Source organism: Pelodiscus sinensis, chromosome 2 (genome assembly GCF_049634645.1).
Source record: "Pelodiscus sinensis isolate JC-2024 chromosome 2, ASM4963464v1, whole genome shotgun sequence".
NCBI lineage: Eukaryota > Metazoa > Chordata > Testudines > Trionychidae > Pelodiscus > Pelodiscus sinensis.
In genome coordinates this window covers 84,171,395-84,188,015 of record NC_134712.1, presented here as the reverse complement: position 1 = coordinate 84,188,015, position 16,621 = coordinate 84,171,395, and the positions used below count along the sequence as shown (strand labels likewise).

At 39.7% G+C, this 16,621-nt stretch overlaps 1 protein-coding gene across 11 annotated transcripts in view; it reads right to left on the bottom strand.

The window, feature by feature from the left end:
* The window catches only part of PTPRM (protein tyrosine phosphatase receptor type M), a 690,600-nt gene that overhangs the window by 377,678 nt on the left and 296,301 nt on the right, over window positions 1–16,621 (bottom strand). For all 11 annotated transcript variants that reach the window (XM_075920958.1, XM_075920953.1, XM_075920954.1 and 8 more), the window contains exon 7: window positions 11,548–11,841. In XM_075920958.1, the coding sequence (XP_075777073.1) occupies window positions 11,548–11,841 (294 nt within the window). The remainder of the gene's footprint in view (window positions 1–11,547; window positions 11,842–16,621) is intronic.

The following is a 16,621-nucleotide window of genomic DNA, read 5'->3' as shown; positions in this document are numbered from 1 at the left end:
GTTTTTCCTTTAAATATTGATTTATAGACACACAGACATGATCTTTGACTCTGACAATATTTTAAATACATGTATTATGTAAAAATTAGTGTCTTTGACCTCTTAAGTTTGAGAATGTGACATTATCATAAACTATCAATTAAATAATTGTCTCTGAGGTATTTTTCACATACTCACGCTTGCAAGAACATATAGGCATGCCTGGGATGGCCTTAAAATGACTTTATTTCTTCCTTTATGACAGGCCTGGCCACCAAGCCACCGGATCTGGCCCGCAGAGGCAGTAGAGAGCCCTAGGCAGGCTCCCCGGCTTGCCCCGCAGCTGCAGTGCTCCGTTTTAAAATTGGAGGGGAGGGGAGAAGTTTCAGGAGCCGCCCTGCCCCAAGCACAATCCCATTGGCCGGTTTCTGCTCGTTGGAATAACAGGCAACCAAGAAGAACCACACTCTCTCTCCTCAGCTCAGTTATTCAATGAAGCACATGGCCAGGTAAGCAGGCAGGCAAGTTTGGCAGCTAGCAGGTAAGGCTCTTGGCCACAGCCTGTTTCTGAAACCCATCCCTTTCCTGCCCCAACCCTCTGCCTCCCCCACTCAACATACCCCAAACCTCTGTCCCCCTCTTACACTCACCCCCCCCTCCCAGATCTGGCACCCAATCTCCTGCCTCAGATCACAATCACCTCCTACCCTAGGTCACATCCCAAACCCTTGCACTCCAGTCCCCTGCCCTAGGTCACAACCGCCTCCTTCACCCAAACTCCCTTCCAGACTCCAGTCTCCCTCCTGCACCCAATTTCCATCCCAGTCCCTGCATCTTCTCTATTAATATCATGGAAGAGTATGGCCCTCAACCACTTTCCAAAATCTTGGAGTGACCTCCATCAAAAATTATTGCCCTCCCCTGCTCTTTGAGATCCCAAAGAGCAGTACTGATTATCACTCTTCATCATCCAAGGACTGTGAGATGCCAGGTTCTATCTGTAGGCAATCTCTCTAGGAAGGACTATAAGGTTGTGAGCTGTAATGCCTCCATGATCAAAACTACTATGAGAGCAAGCTACTTGAAGTTCATTCCTGCTGCATTCATAGTTGGCACAACAAATTGTGGAAGAATAGTCATGAGCTGTGCTGGTGCCTTCTACTGAAGATGTCAAACGTTTTAACAAGGTTTTTCACCTTGAGGTGTTTCTGGAACAAATATTGCTCTTGGATTCTCAAGTAGCAGCTGTGCATGTTGCTCTTAAGTCAATTCCCACAAGGAGACCTTTCTTGTTTGTAAAAATGTTATCACTATTTATCACAATTAAATTTCTTTCAGGTTGGATTACTACAATGTGTTCTACAGAAGACTACCCTTGAAGTATCTGGAGGCTGCACCTACAACAGAATGCATCCTCTTATATGCTATAGGTGATTCATAATTAGCATAAATAACCCATACTACGTGCCTTGAATTGGACAGCAATTCGCCTCCACACAAAATACAAGATGGAAGGAACAATAAATTGCACGTATACAAAATGGGAAATGACAGCTCAGAAAGGAATACTATGAAAAGGGATTTGAGTAGGGTTACCAGATGGGTTTCAAAAAAATATCGGACACACGTGATCTCAGAAGGGGGGCGCGACCGGCTGGGAGGAGAGTGGGGCTGGCCAGGAGCAGGTCGGGGGGAGTGGGGCTGCCCGGGAGAGATGTGGGGTAGTCCAGCAGGAAGCAGGGCTGGCTGGGGGGGGGAGGGGCGGAGGGCGGCTGGCGGGAAGCAGGGCTGGCCAGGAGCGGTTCGGGGGAGCGGGGCTGGCTGGGGGAGATCAGGGGGAGACTGGCTGGCAGGGAGGGGGCCAGGGGGAGTGGAGCTGGCTGCAGGAGAGCAAAGGAAGGAACCAGCCAGTGGGGAGCAGAGCTGGCCAGGAGGGAGTCGGGGGGAGGGGGGGGAGCTGGGCTGGCCGGGGGAGGAACCAGCCAGCGGGGAGCAGGGCTGACCTGGGCACACGCAGATCCTGGGGTGCTGTCCGTCCCGCGCATGGTCCCGGCGGGGCACATGGACTAGTCCAGCCCTAGGAATTCCATCCCTCCCCCACCCTCACCCGCCTCCTCTCTACTGTGTAGCTGTGTACTGCCTGGCTGGTAGACACCAGCCAGGCAGTATGCAACTATGAACTGATACTCCTGATAATAATAAAACTTACTTAATTAGAAAATACCGGACATTTATATGTCTGCTATTTTCTCAATTTGTTTTCCAGACAGAAAGCTCAAATACCGGACTGTCCAGTTCAAAACCGGACACCTGGCAACCCTAGATTTGAGGGTTACAGTGGATCACAAGCTAAACATGTAACATTGCTGCAAAACTCAGGGATGTTTTAGCAGGATTTCGTAAGTAAGTCATGAGGAAAATTCTTCCCTTCTACTCCATGCTGATAAGGAATCAACTGAAGTATTGTGCCCAGTTCAGGGTGCCACATTTCAGGAAAGATGTGTACACATTGAAGATAGTCCAGAGAAGAGCAACAAAAATTATTAAAGATCTCTGAAACATGACCAATGACGAAAGACTGAAAAAACTGGATTTACTTCATTTGGAGAAGATATGGGGGAGGAGAATGATAACTCAAATACATAAAAAACTGTTACAAGAAGAAGGGCGAAAACATTTTCTTGTTAACTTCTGAAGATAGGACAAGAAGTGATTGGCTTAAATTACAGCAAGGTAGATTTAGGTTGCACAATAGGAGAAACTTCCCATCACTTTAGTTAAGTACCGGAACAAATTGCCTAGGGAGGCTGTGGAATCTCCATCACTGGCGGTTTTTAAAGAACAGGTCAGAGAAAACCTCACAGGAATGGTCTAGTAGTTACTACTTAGTCCTGCCTTGAACTCAGGAGACTGGACCAGAAGAACTACTGAGGTTCTTTCCAGTACTAAACTTTTGAGTCTGTAATTCTATCTTAATACCCCTATTTTAGCAGCTATCAGTCTGAAAGTTAACCCAATCCCCAAAACTCCACTGTGGAATTTAAATTTTGCTCAGGTGATATTTGCATTTGCTCACTTCCAGTAGTGCCTAGAATATCCATTAGGGGACACACACACACACACACACACACACACACACTCACTCACTCACTACAAAACTCTAGTAAAAAAAATCCTATGATAGTCAGATGAAGACACTATACTCCACAGTCATTTATGTTTTCCCCTTACCACTTTCAATTTTATACTTTTTAGCTTTTTAAGAAACCCTGGCCTCAAGTTTCTTGCTTAGCCTATATTTCCTGACCATATTTTCTGGATGTCTAGCCAAAGACTTCACTTGCACTCAACTTCCAAAGGTGGCCAAAGGAAGAATGTCATGAGGATCTAATACTCGAGAAAAGACAAGAATATAGAATGCAATCTTTGGAATAAAAGTTTTTGCTAAGGTTAATCTCTGCCCATAATTGGACTAAGGAGACATGTTTGATTCTCTAATTTGAGTACACTATTGATACACAGATTTCCTGAGCCTCCAGAGAGGACCCTCAGAGATCCTACTTCTGGCCAAACAGCATTAACTGCAGACAAAGGGACAAAGACCAGACTCGTGTAAAAAACACCCAAAATCTATCTGCAAAGTGTCACTCTGAGTTACTGTATGCAATGATTAAACAATTAGTACTTTTCATCTGCTTTTATAATCAATTAAATAAATACCCAAAGAATTGGCAGTTTTCTTTTTAAGTAATTAACAACGTAAAGTGTTATTTGGCAGTGAAATGTTCTTCTAAAAGAATAAATGTTTATATTGCTAATTTGAATTATAAATTATAGCTCTCTAATTCTCTTATAAAAATGAGTGTTCTTCACAATCTAGCCTTACACGTCAGATAAAAAGATGAAACTTTTATAATAGAAATGTAATTATAGTGCAAGTTTAGCCAGTTGTCATTCCAAAGCAATCTATAATTATGCACAGGTCATAAAAAATTATGTTTTGTCATTTACTTGGCCAAACATGCCAGTTATACATCAGGTCATCTTAAAATTGAACGCTGTACAACAGTAATGAAGTGAATTTACTGAACAGACTTTTTTAAAGGGGATTTCAAATAAAATTGCTCTCGAAACTGTCAAAACAAACAGCAGCTGACAGATAGTTGGATTTCTATTTTCAAATGCATAAATTTTAATATCCAAAATGACAATCAAGACCCATTAAATAGTTACTACACTCATTTGCTTTAAATGTACTTTCACAATATACAGCAGTGCTAGCAGCTAACAAAATCCAATGTAAACATTTATTTTCCAGAACATCCTTTCTGGACAAAATATATATGTAAAAGCCTCAAACACTACGTCTACGTCTACACTGGCCCCTTTTCCGAAAGGGGCATGCTAATTTTACAGGTCGTAATAGGGAAATCCGCGGGGGATTTAAATATCCCCTGCGGCATTTAAATAAAAATGTCCGCCGCTTTTTTCCGGCTTTTAGAAAAGCCGGAAAAGAGCGTCTACACTGGCCCCGATCCCCCGGAAAAAAGCCCTTTTCCGGAGGATCTCTTATTCCTACTTTGAAGTAGTACTTTGAAGTAGGAATAAGAGATCCTCCGGAAAAGGGCTTTTTTCCGGAGGATCGGGGCCAGTGTAGATGCTCTTTTCCGGCTTTTCTAAAAGCCGGAAAAAAGCGGCGGACATTTTTATTTAAATGCCGCAGGGGATATTTAAATCCCCCGCAGATTTCCCTATTACGACCTGTAAAATTAGCATGCCCCTTTCGGAAAAGGGGCCAGTGTAGACGTACCCTACCTGTCTGGATTAGTTTACAGATTAAAGTGTACATACACACACAAACACATTAGGATGGCTAAAACTAAAAAAATATTCTTTGTTTCTTCCAAGGAATCTAATCCAGGTAAATAGACCAAGTGATAAATATGGGCCGACCCTCAGATTTTTTTTAAACTCTGTTGTTCTTAGAACAATAAAATAGATACTAGATATTAAAATGTGGCTTAATTCAGGTAACAGAAGCTCGTACTATGAATTTGAAAATCTAGCTATTAAGAATATTTTAGATACATAGACATATTACTTATTCTAAAAAGGATACTCTCACAAATAATATTATATATGCTCTGGAATCTACCAAACTTAAGTCATAACTTTACTAACAGCCCTATTTCTATCGGCGGATCACATATTTCTCTTAACACAGTATTCCATATTTACATTCCATACTACAGTTTCTTCTAGTCATATTCAATTGTCTTTTATATGCTGTCATGCTTCTGGTCTTAATATTCAAATTTTTTCATTTGTCTTATAATCAGCCTAATATAATTATGGGTTAACTTCAACCTGGACTTCATGCAGATGTTCAATGATGGCAGAGAGAACACAAAGAATCTTTCCCTGCTCACTTGTCTCGCCTGCATGAAGGCCAAGCCAAATTTCAGCCCCACAGACCAGACAACCCCAAAATTTCAGCCCTCTCTTCAACCCCCAAAGTTTAACCAACAGAGTTGGTGGCATTGGAGATTGGGTTAAAGCAGCAGGTATGCCTGTTCAGATTTTGGTGGGAGGAGAAGCAACCTACGCATGCCCAATTGTGGGAGCAGATAGACAGTATAGGGGGAAAAACTGAGGATAGTGGCTTTAGCAATGTTGCTGAGAATATTCCGGGCAAGCCAAGCAGTCAATTGGGTGTGGGGGAAGGGAGGATCAACCCTGTCCCCCTTTCTTCCTCCCCATATCACCTCTTCCTCCTGACTACTAAGGCACTTAAAAATTATGGTTTTGTGACAGATAATTTAGCCATCAGCTGACAGGAACACTATATCCAATTCCTATGTAAAACAAATAAAATCAAGTAAATATTAGATCCACTCAGCTCTAACACTCAGATGTTCTGACAGCTTGTGGCAAGTCACTGAAAGGACTTAATATTTTAATGTATATACTTACTTTGTTACTAAGTCTGCAGAGAGAGATGCTGTGTCTAGACGACACCTCTCTGTTGACAGAGAGATGTAGATTAAGCATGTCGAAATTGTTAATGAAGCAGGGATTTAAATATCCCACGCTTCATTTAAATATCCCAAAATAAACCCTTTTTCAACAGATCCTGTAAACCTCAATGGTTTCGACAGATCCTGTAAACCTCAAAGGGTTTATTTTTTGACAGATCCACATCTAGACTGCTGGGTTTTTTTCTAAAAAGCTCCATTTTGTAAAAAAGTGGTGGCCATGTTTATGCTAATGAAGCTCAGGATATTTAAATCACTGCTTCATTAGCAATTTCGACGTGCCTAATCTACATCTCTCTGTCGACAGAGAGGTGTAGTCTAGACATGGCCAGAGAGAGACTGACTGTCAGGACTCCTGGGCTCTAGCTCAGCTCTGAGGGAGGGAATGGGGTCTAGTGAGTTACAGCAGGGGGCAGATACACCTGGGTTCTATAAAAGAACATCAGACTGGCCATACCGGGTCAGACCAATAGTCCTCTAGCCCAGTATTCAACAGAGACCAATACCAGGTGCTTCAGAAGGAAAAAACAGAAGAGGCAATTATCAAGTAATCCAATCCCCGTTGTCCATTATCTGCTTCTGGAAAACAGAGGCTATATAAACCATCCATGCCACTCCTGGCTAACAGTTATTGATGGACCTATCCTCCTTGAAGTTATTTCATTTTTATTGGAGCCCTGTTACAGTTTGTATCTTTCCACCATCGCCTGGCAAACAGTTCCACAAGTGGACCATGAATAATTTCTTTTGTTTGTTTTAAATGTGCTGCCTATAAATATAATTGAGTCACATTCTTATGTTATGTTAGTGAAGGAGTAAATAACATTTCCTTATACACATTTTCCACATCTTTCATGATTTTCTGACATATCCCCTCACCCTTTAGTCATTTTTTCCAAGCTGAAAAATTCCATTCTTTTTAATCCTTCCTCATATGGAAGCTGTTCTTTGCCCATATTCATTTCTGTTGCCTTTCTCTGTACCTTTTCCAAATACAATACAAGCTGTTACTTTTGATAATCCCTGATTTATGACCCTTAATCCAACACGCATACCAGGAATTGTTAAAGATTCCTCACCTTCCTTCAATAACTGGGGAACAGCTTTCTTTTCTTTTTCTTTATCCATATCATTAGTAATGTCTATGAAGTGGGTCTCTTTATAAGCTAATAATGTCTTGAACTATAATCCTAGGGACATAGTCAACCTTACCAGGCCTGATGATGATGTAGTCCACACAGAACAGTATTTGTCTCATACTGATATACTTAACTTCTATTTTCCGCTCCCCCAGAACTCAGGGTTTTCCATTAAGCTGTTCGTCTGTACAAAGCTTATCTGTTAAGATATTATAGGCCTCAAGACTTATCCTAACTTGTTGAAGCTAACGTCTTACAGGATACAAGGTTACTTACATTACTGTAAAGTAGGGATGCAAAATACTGTTTAAATAGGTTAACCGGTTAAAACTATGGATGACCGTAGCAGCCCCTGTCTGCAGTGGGCTTCCCCGTGGGGCTGGAGCTGCCCCCTGCCTGTAGCAGGTGGGGAACTGCTCCAGCCTCCACTGGTTAATGGTTAACCTTTCACATCATAACTCAAAGCAGAATATAATTTAGCAGTGGATATAATGAGGCAGAAGACCCACTTCACCAGATTCATGTAGTGGAAATTTCCAGAGACAGGTATAAATATGCAGGCCAGAATCAGGCTGGAGATGACGAGGTGGATCCGATCAGGGAGGATGAGGCCCACTTCTAGTAGCTGATCTGGAGGTGTGAATACCAAGAGGAGAAGCTGCTTTTGTAGTTAGCGAGCCATTCACAGTCTTTGTTTAATCTTGAGTTGATTGTGTCAAACTTGAAGATGAACTGTAGCTCAGCAGTTTCTCTTTGAAGTCTGGTCCTGAATGTTTTTTTTGCTGCAGGATGGCCACCTTTAGATCTGCAATTGTGTGTCCAGGGAGACTGAAGTGTTCCCCTACAGGTCTTTGTATGTTGCCATTCCTAATATCTGAAAAGCAGCTTCTCCTCTCTTGGTATTCACACCTCCAGATCAGCTACTACAAGTGGGCCTCATCCTCCTTGATTGGATCCACCTCATCATCTCCAGCCTGATCCTGGCCTGCGTATTTATACCTGCCTCTGGAAATTTCTACTACATGCATCTGACGAAGTGGGTCTTTGCCCACGAAAGCTTATGCTCCAACACTTCGGATAGTCTATAAGGTGCCACAGGACTCCTCGCCGATTATACTTTGCCTTCATTTAAATCTCCTCAGAATTTAGATAAGGGCACAAACCTAATGGTAAATCTCAATGGCAATCATAATTGGTCCACATATGAATAGGTGTTTATGCAGAAAGAGAGAAAGCAAGAGAGCAAGCAACAATGTACATTATTGCAGAAATGTTCTCAAATAATGTATTTGGGTGCTTTCTTCTCAACAACCATCATTTCTCCCCATGGCAAATTTTTGGTGTGCGGTGGCCTATCATTTAAGTTTTAAACTCCAAACTCAACCTTATTGATTTTGGTACCCCAAACTAGCAAAGGCCTTTTTTTCTGGATCTGATTCAAATTTAACCCAATACATTAGAAACTGGAGGGAGAAATTAAAGAAATTTCAAAGCTAATCACCCTGAACTCCAGACATTGCTCTTTTCAAATCTGAACTCTGAACTACCTTCTAACTCTAATCCAAGTCCAAATATCATCTCTTCAGTGCACTTGACAGAAGAAGAACTGCCTACATTTACATTATATTTCATCACGAAGAAACAAAGCACTTTTCAAAATGTACCATTACTGTTCCACTGAGGACGATACAGCCAGTTTTGGAGAGATGTTTTTTCTTTATTTCCTTTCCATTCTATTAATAGATGCTTTTATTTACTAGAGCTAGAGATAGCACTTGTCTCTTAGAAATCCCTGAAATCTCATTCTACCAAAATAAAAACATATTTCAAGCACTTTGGAGAACTATTATAATTATTGAATGTCTAGCATGCTGCTTCAAGTCTCAAAGTAGTACTCTGGACCCCAAGGGAACAGGCTAGCAGCATACAATTATTAAAGCAATTACAAAGAGGCAATGATTCTTCTCTTAAAAGCCTCCTGTTTTATTAATTTTATGGTACACCTTTGAGAATGGCATCATTTCACTCCTACCCAGCTTAATTAGTTTGTCCTTAGTTTATCAGCATCTCTTTTTTAACCTCTTGTGCCAGTTATTAGCATGTCACTCACTAGCAATTAACCAACAAAACCTCTTCAAAGCACAATCTCCAGCCATAAAAAAGCCAATTAATAGAGCTAGATTTAATGTTGTAATTTATAATTTCAACTTTTCACTCAGTTTCCATGTAATACCCTTCATTTGCAAAAGGAATGCAGCATGTTACTGATTAGCTTAATGAAATATAGAGATATATTACAATGGTTTACCACATAAAACACTGTCAGTGAACAATATTTTATGTAAATAGGTATTTTTCTTAATGTTCCAGAATACCCACCACTGAAATGATTACAGAAAACATATGATGAATTTACACATAATTAAAGTTCTGCATTCTCCACGTAACTTTTTGGGTAATAATTCTCACAAACACATCTGACATTATGATACCTAATCATAGGAGCTGGAAATCAAAATATAAAGAAAATAGATTTGAATTAAAGTACTTTGAGTGAGCCTGAAAGGCGTACATATAATTTGAAAAAATAATTATGCTTATTTGCTTAGGAAAGACTTCTTGGATCGGAGGCCCTTGTCAAAGTATTTACTATCTTAAATATATTCTAATGAGGAAAATCTTGAAGACTGGAAATATATAGATACTTTTTTTGTTTTGCCTTTCTAGTGCTTTTTTTGTTTGCAAAAAACCACAAAAAACTCTAATACCCCCTTCCCTCCCCCTGACAAATTAGCAAATGCATACATAAAAACAATAAACCAACCATTATTTACCATACAGCCGGACACAACAGCATATAACAAGGAAACTGGACAGGCACTATGTCTGCATTTGACATCACATGCAGAACAATGTGCACACTGCTGGATACTGATTCTATTTGCAATACATTGTTTAATCACTGGATGATGCTTGCACAGCCATGTGAGAAGTAATGATCACTTGACTCAAATGAAGATTTCCCTAGTTATTTTTTGTATCTTTTAAAAAAGACCAATATATATATACTCTTTGAAGACTACACACATCAATTCATACCAGTAGTTAAATTTTCTTTTTTTCAGGAACTTTTCTTTCTTTCTGTCTCCTGCCAGCTGTATTCCAGTGAGGGGGGTTCAAAAATTTGGGAGAGAAATTCACACTAAGTTTTAAACCCCATCTCATTGTATTCCTCTCCTCCTTCATCTCACTCAGAGTAATAATGTCTAGGCCACTATATTTTCATGTGCAAATTTGCATGTATCCAGTTCACAAGAAATTAATGCGTGTACACATAAGATTTGCTTATTATAATTCAGGTCTGAAAGGGAAAATTGATTCTCAAAGAGCCATGGGCAGCTCTTGTTACATTTCAAAAGCAGAGGCACAGCTTCTGGGACTGGGCACGAGCTGGTACAGCAGATTCCTGGCTCGCACCCAGTTCCTTGCTGCGCCTCTGCCTCCCCTGCCCCCAGCAGAGAAAGTGCTGGGGGAAACCAGCTTTTACGCTGGCTTCCCCCAGCACCGGCTCCTGCTCTCCCCATTCATAGAGGCAGCAAGGCAGGGGTAAGAGGGTCAAGTAGTGACTCAACTACTCGATAAGCATATGCTATCGGGTAGTCGACTACTCTAATAGTTGCTTACTTCCCTAATGTTAACATCACTGCTACTTTTCTACAGGATTATTATGCAATTGTGTTTCTACTATAGCCCTGCTTTGTATCCATCTTCTACAAGCACAGCAACACCTCTGATTACAACTTAAGAAAAAAAGCCAAACTCTCTGTACAACACAAATCGCTGTATCTCATATAACAAAAGGACCCACCGACAGCCACTTGAGAAAGCAGCCCTTTATTAAATCTCATCTATTAATGGAGACACAACAGTAAATGCATTTGCAATTATGAAGTCTATGTTTCCATATTATCTACAGACATGGGAATTGGTGGCAATTGCAGCCCTCCCTCAAAAAAAAAAAAAAAAGAGCGTGTAACAATAGCTCAGAAAATAAACTATAAAAAGGCAGCATTAATGCAGGTAGGATATCATAAAATGAAGGATGCTCAACATGTGCTGTACATCAGGAAAGTCTGCTGTTTTGAAACTGTACTTTATTCTATACTAAATATTGCCAGTCATGAACAGGTATGATTTAATGTACCAGAACTCTGTAGGTTGGCTTGAAGGTCACCATTCACACAATCTAAATGGTTTATACTTATAAGTATTCTGGGCTTACTTTCTGTGTCATGCAGGTTCAGACTGTACAGTGACAACTATTAGTAAAGTAACCTGCTGGTTTTAACCCAAGAGAACTATTTACAATTTTCTGGCTTCCTTCTGGTACTTACCAGCACATTTTGTCCTTGTTTTAAGAGCTGGGCCTGGGGATCCGGTACCTCCTTCACCTGGTCTTGTAAGCAGCACGCTGATTTCATATTCTGTATCAGGATCCAAGTGCCCGATTTTGTAGCTTGTGGCATCTACTGGCTGTCTGTCATACCAGCTTCCTCTTGAAGTTCGATACTCGACCTCTCTCTCAATGATAGGTCCATCCCCATTGATGGAATTAGCATTCAACTGGATCCATAAGTAGGTTGCACCAACTGAAGACAACTGAGGTGGTGCAATAGGAACAGGTGGCTCTAACAAAAAACAAAAAAAAAAAAACAAAAAAAAAGGAAAAAAAAGAGAAAGTTATTTCTACCAATATTTATTTCTACTTCCACAACATTGAAAACACAATCTTCATTAGCCCATATTTGGAAATTTGCCTTGAAAATACCAAACATAAATATTACAGTTGATAAACCCTGGCAGAGTTACCTACTTATTGTGTAAGCACAAATCATAACATATAAATTCTATTGCTCATAAAGGCCTGCTAAATGTACTTTTTCACGCTATGTTACCAAAAGATTTTAATGTAGATTTCATTTATATGAACATTCCAAACAGCTTGAAATTATATATTACCTCTTTACCAAATGCTAATTGTATGCATGTCCAGTGTCTTTTCACTTACAATTAAAAAGGAAAGTGAACCCAAATTCACAGGTTATGACACATCTCTCTCTAGATGTAAACTGTAACTTATATTTAAAAGTAATATTTTAATTAAAATGGATAGTTGAGTATATTACTGATAGCACCCATCTTGCTGAAGCATTGTATCATTTGTGATAAAAAGGAAGTGAAGATTTTTATTCCCAAAACATCTCAGTGTGTGTGTCTCATCCTATAAACTTTCAGGCTTCTGAGCTGAGTGGAGTAGAGTAGAATGAAGTGTTCATTCAGCTTCAGTATTTTGCACTCTGCTATCTAATCCCGACCAATCCCAGATCTGGGAACTAGGAATTCCTGAATTCTTGTTCTTGTTCCAACTCTACCTTGAGCAGGTCATTTCATCCTAGTTTCCCTAGCTGTAAAAGGGAGATAAAACCATCTCATATACCAAATGTGTGTAAAGTGAGAAGAGTTTCTTTTCTAAATACTTTGAAAATGTTAAGTGCTGTATATCTGCTTAGTAGTATAAAAACACTTAAGCCATTTAAATTTGTTTTAAGCCAAGTAATTGGTATAATTTCTGACTGCTGTCTCTCATCTGAAAGGTAAATAATACATTCATTTTTCCTTAGTCTGAGTCACCAACCACTAAATTACTCTATTTTCATCCCAGTGTTAATTCCACTACTAGTGACTCCAGTTGTCAGTACCTCACATGGAGCTGACAGTCAATAAGTAATGAAAGTAATCCAGTGTTCACCCAGACACTGTGATGCCCTAACTACATTGACCTAAGAGGTACACCTCTCAGGGAGGTGGAGTTATTAAGTCAATGTAGTGAGTGACTTACATCAGCAGCATTGTAGAGTTGACACTGACAGAGTTAGGTTGATGTAAACTGTCGTCTGTCAACCTACTCTGTAGTTTAGATGAGGCCTCAGTAACAAACACATACTTCTCTTACAAAAAAACAGTGGAAGTATATCACTGAAGAACACTTGATGTACACTAAGTATTCTAAAGGTCTGTTTCCCCCTATGAACTAAGAGGTCAGAGATCTATAGACACCTTTATTGGAAAATATACCCAATAAACCTTTAACCTCAATTTTGGGCTGCTGCCCAAGCCTAGAACTGTGCGCCCATAGCAATGACTACACTTGGATAGTAAATGCCATGATGAAATATGACATCACAGAGTGGTCAGATACAGGATACATTACATATTTTTACCTTAATGAGATATTCCTGCTGATTCCCAAAGGAAATATGTGGTAAAACTAGGTAACAGTCCAAAAGGTCTCCAAAGATATTTACTAATTATTACTTAGTACAGACACACAAAACCAGTTTAAAATACAGTGATAAACTACTATATGCAGCATACAGCAACATCCTACAATCTTTTAAATGTTACTCAGAAAAATTATATGATATATCAGCATCAACATAGGACAAACTAGCTTCTGGGGATTAAAAACTTGCTGTAGTTTTATTGACTTTATTGTTTCTGAAGTATGTAACTATGGCTTCCTGCAGAAACTGTATGTCTTTAAATATTTCTGACTTAATTCAAAATGATTAAGCATCAATTTAAATCATTAGGCACTTTCCTGAACCAGGACATGAAATGGAACTTTTATAGAGCATTCTAAGCCATTTACGTAGCCATGCTGAAAGAACAGTTAATTACTTTCAAGTTTCAAATGCTAGTAATGGCTGTTCAACTGCCATCAAAATGCAAACTCAGGAATAAGGTCACAAAGGTCAGTAGTTACACCAATTCATTTAAAGTCTTACAAGTATTTGAAATAGACATTATTTTATTGCTTTTTCATCCCTTGGGATATTTTTTTCAATCCCCCTATGACCGAAGCACAAAATAGGTTAAATTCAGTTGTGTGGTTCCAGCAAATGCCTGCACATTATCATGATTTTACTCTGAAATAATCTTCCAGCTAAAGGCTGAGTATGTATAAAATGAACCTATCACCACAGACATTACACTTATTCTTAACTGACAATTCATTAAAAAATAAGGATCCTGAAGTTAAGTATATACTGTAGTAGAAAAAAATTGAAGTAGTCAAGGGTACTGTAATAAAAGATACATGGTTATATTATTTCTGCATATTTTAAAATATTAAACTTTATATAATTAACTGATAATGAATGACCACAGTTTTACCCAAGTTATTCCTTCATATATATTTTAGCCTTTCCTCCTTTTCACTAGAAGAGGTATTTCTAGGTATGATAATGAAGAATGTGGATTAAATATTTAATTAAGTACCAGCCTCTGAATATGTTATAGTTGGCAGCAGCACGCTATTTTCCCATCTGCGACAGTTTTAATGGTGACCGTAAAATAGGGTCTCACTAAATATCTTATTATTTTCTTATTTGTATTTTCCCACACATCTAGAAACAGGTGCACTGTATCTTCATTTGAAAAAGTTGGCTTAACCAAAATGATACATTTTTAATGGTTGTAGTAATTATGGATATTGAAGAAAGGATATATTTTAACTTATTTTGTGAGGTGCAGGGAATTTAAGGCAGTCAAAGGCATTTCTCATTTAACTCTTATGGCTGTAAAGTAAACCAAGCAAGTTGCTATTGCAACATCCTTTTCAGTTTAACTTTTACAATGAAATATAAATACAGCCCGGTAAAGAAAGTTTGTTTCTTCTTGTAACAGAGCTAGTGCTTTAAAGACTCTATATAAGAGAACAGTTATGGAATTGTAAACCTGTAGTACGAGGGTGATTTGGCATGTCCACACAAGAAAAGAAAATATCAAACACTCCTGTTACCACACCGGAAGGTAATGTCCATTGATGGCAGATCAATGGAAAACTTAAATAAATGCTGTAATGGAGGCCAACAACAGTGGTCCAATTAAAGTAAAAATGAGAACAAAACCAATACACCTAAAATGAAAAGTATCCTTTTGCTTATGCTAAGGCAGTTACATGTAAGGTAAAATATTAAATACATGTAAAAATATTCACTGATTAGAGAGAGAGAAGCAGCAATCCTTATATTTAGGCTGCCTTACACTTTAATTATAAAATACTTCTCAACATCTTTGGAGGCATTCTAGCATCTCCATGATTTTCCACAAGGACTTGAAATTTGGCAGGGAGGATAGCCTTTTCTGTCCTCCTGAAAATTTGTCATGAGTTTAAATTAGTTACATACAGTCAAAACCAGATATTTGCTATCTGTTGATTACTTAGCACAGCTTGTTCCAGGATCACAAGATATCTGACTAGCAGTCATGCTTTAGTGTTAAGAGAAGCTGTAACTACCCAGTATGTAATCTTATACATTCTGGGTCTTATTATAAAAATAATTAGCAACTAGTGGAAGATTAGAAGTTTCACAGTAAGTTCCATCAAGAGATTCAGCAGGTGGAGAGCAGGTGAGGTGGTCAAGGCTGCACGATATAGACAGGCAGTCAAAAAAGCAAATACAGTAAAACCTGTGTTATCTGGCACGCCTGGGGATTAGAGCATTCCAGTAACCTAAAAATTCTGGTTATCTGAGGGGAGGACGGGAGCCATATGGGGTCTACGGGGGAGGCATGGGAGCCTTGCGGGGGCTGGGATGTGGCCTGCTAGGGGAGGCCACGAGCCATGGGAGCGGGCGGGGGGGCACAGGATGTGGCCTCCTGGGATGATGGAAGCTGGGGGGCGGGAGATGCAGATGGTGGAGGCAGCCTGCCAGGGACCGAGGGGGGGCTGGCCTGCTGGGGGTGCCGAGATCCTTGCTTCTGGCTGCCGTTTGCCCCTCCCCCAGGTACATGCTGTAAGTCTGAGGAGCACTTGAAGGGCCAGTTTTCTCTTCTTTTTTTTTTTTTCTCCTTTTCCCAGCGTCAAAAATTTGCCAGATTTTAGTTTTCCGGATGCTTAAGTTTTGGATAGCGCAGGTTTTACTTTAGAATGTTAGGAATCATTTTAAAAGGGATAGAGAATAAGACAGAAAATATCTTATTGCCTCTATATAAAACCATGGTATGCCCACATCTTGAATACTGCATACAGATGTGGTTGCCTCATCTAAAAAAATATATATCAGGATTGGAAAAGGTTCAGAAAAGGGCAACAAAAATGATTAGGGGTTTGGAATGGGTCCCATATGGTCTGCGTGGGTTCGATGGACAACACAGTACATGAGGTCACAAGGGGAGTGATTATTTATGCTGATGGTAAGGTTTCCAAAGGTGTGTAAAGCCCATAGGTGCGTCCGTGTCCAGCTCATATTTGACCTCTTCCCACAATCCTCACTGGAACTTGTTGTTTCAGTCCTGTCTGTATCCACTGTAAGACGGCAGAAATGCATTGTGTAGGAGGATACTGTGCCTTGCAACTGCCAAATTCTTCCCAGGACAGCCTAAGCCGTTCTGTATGCAGGC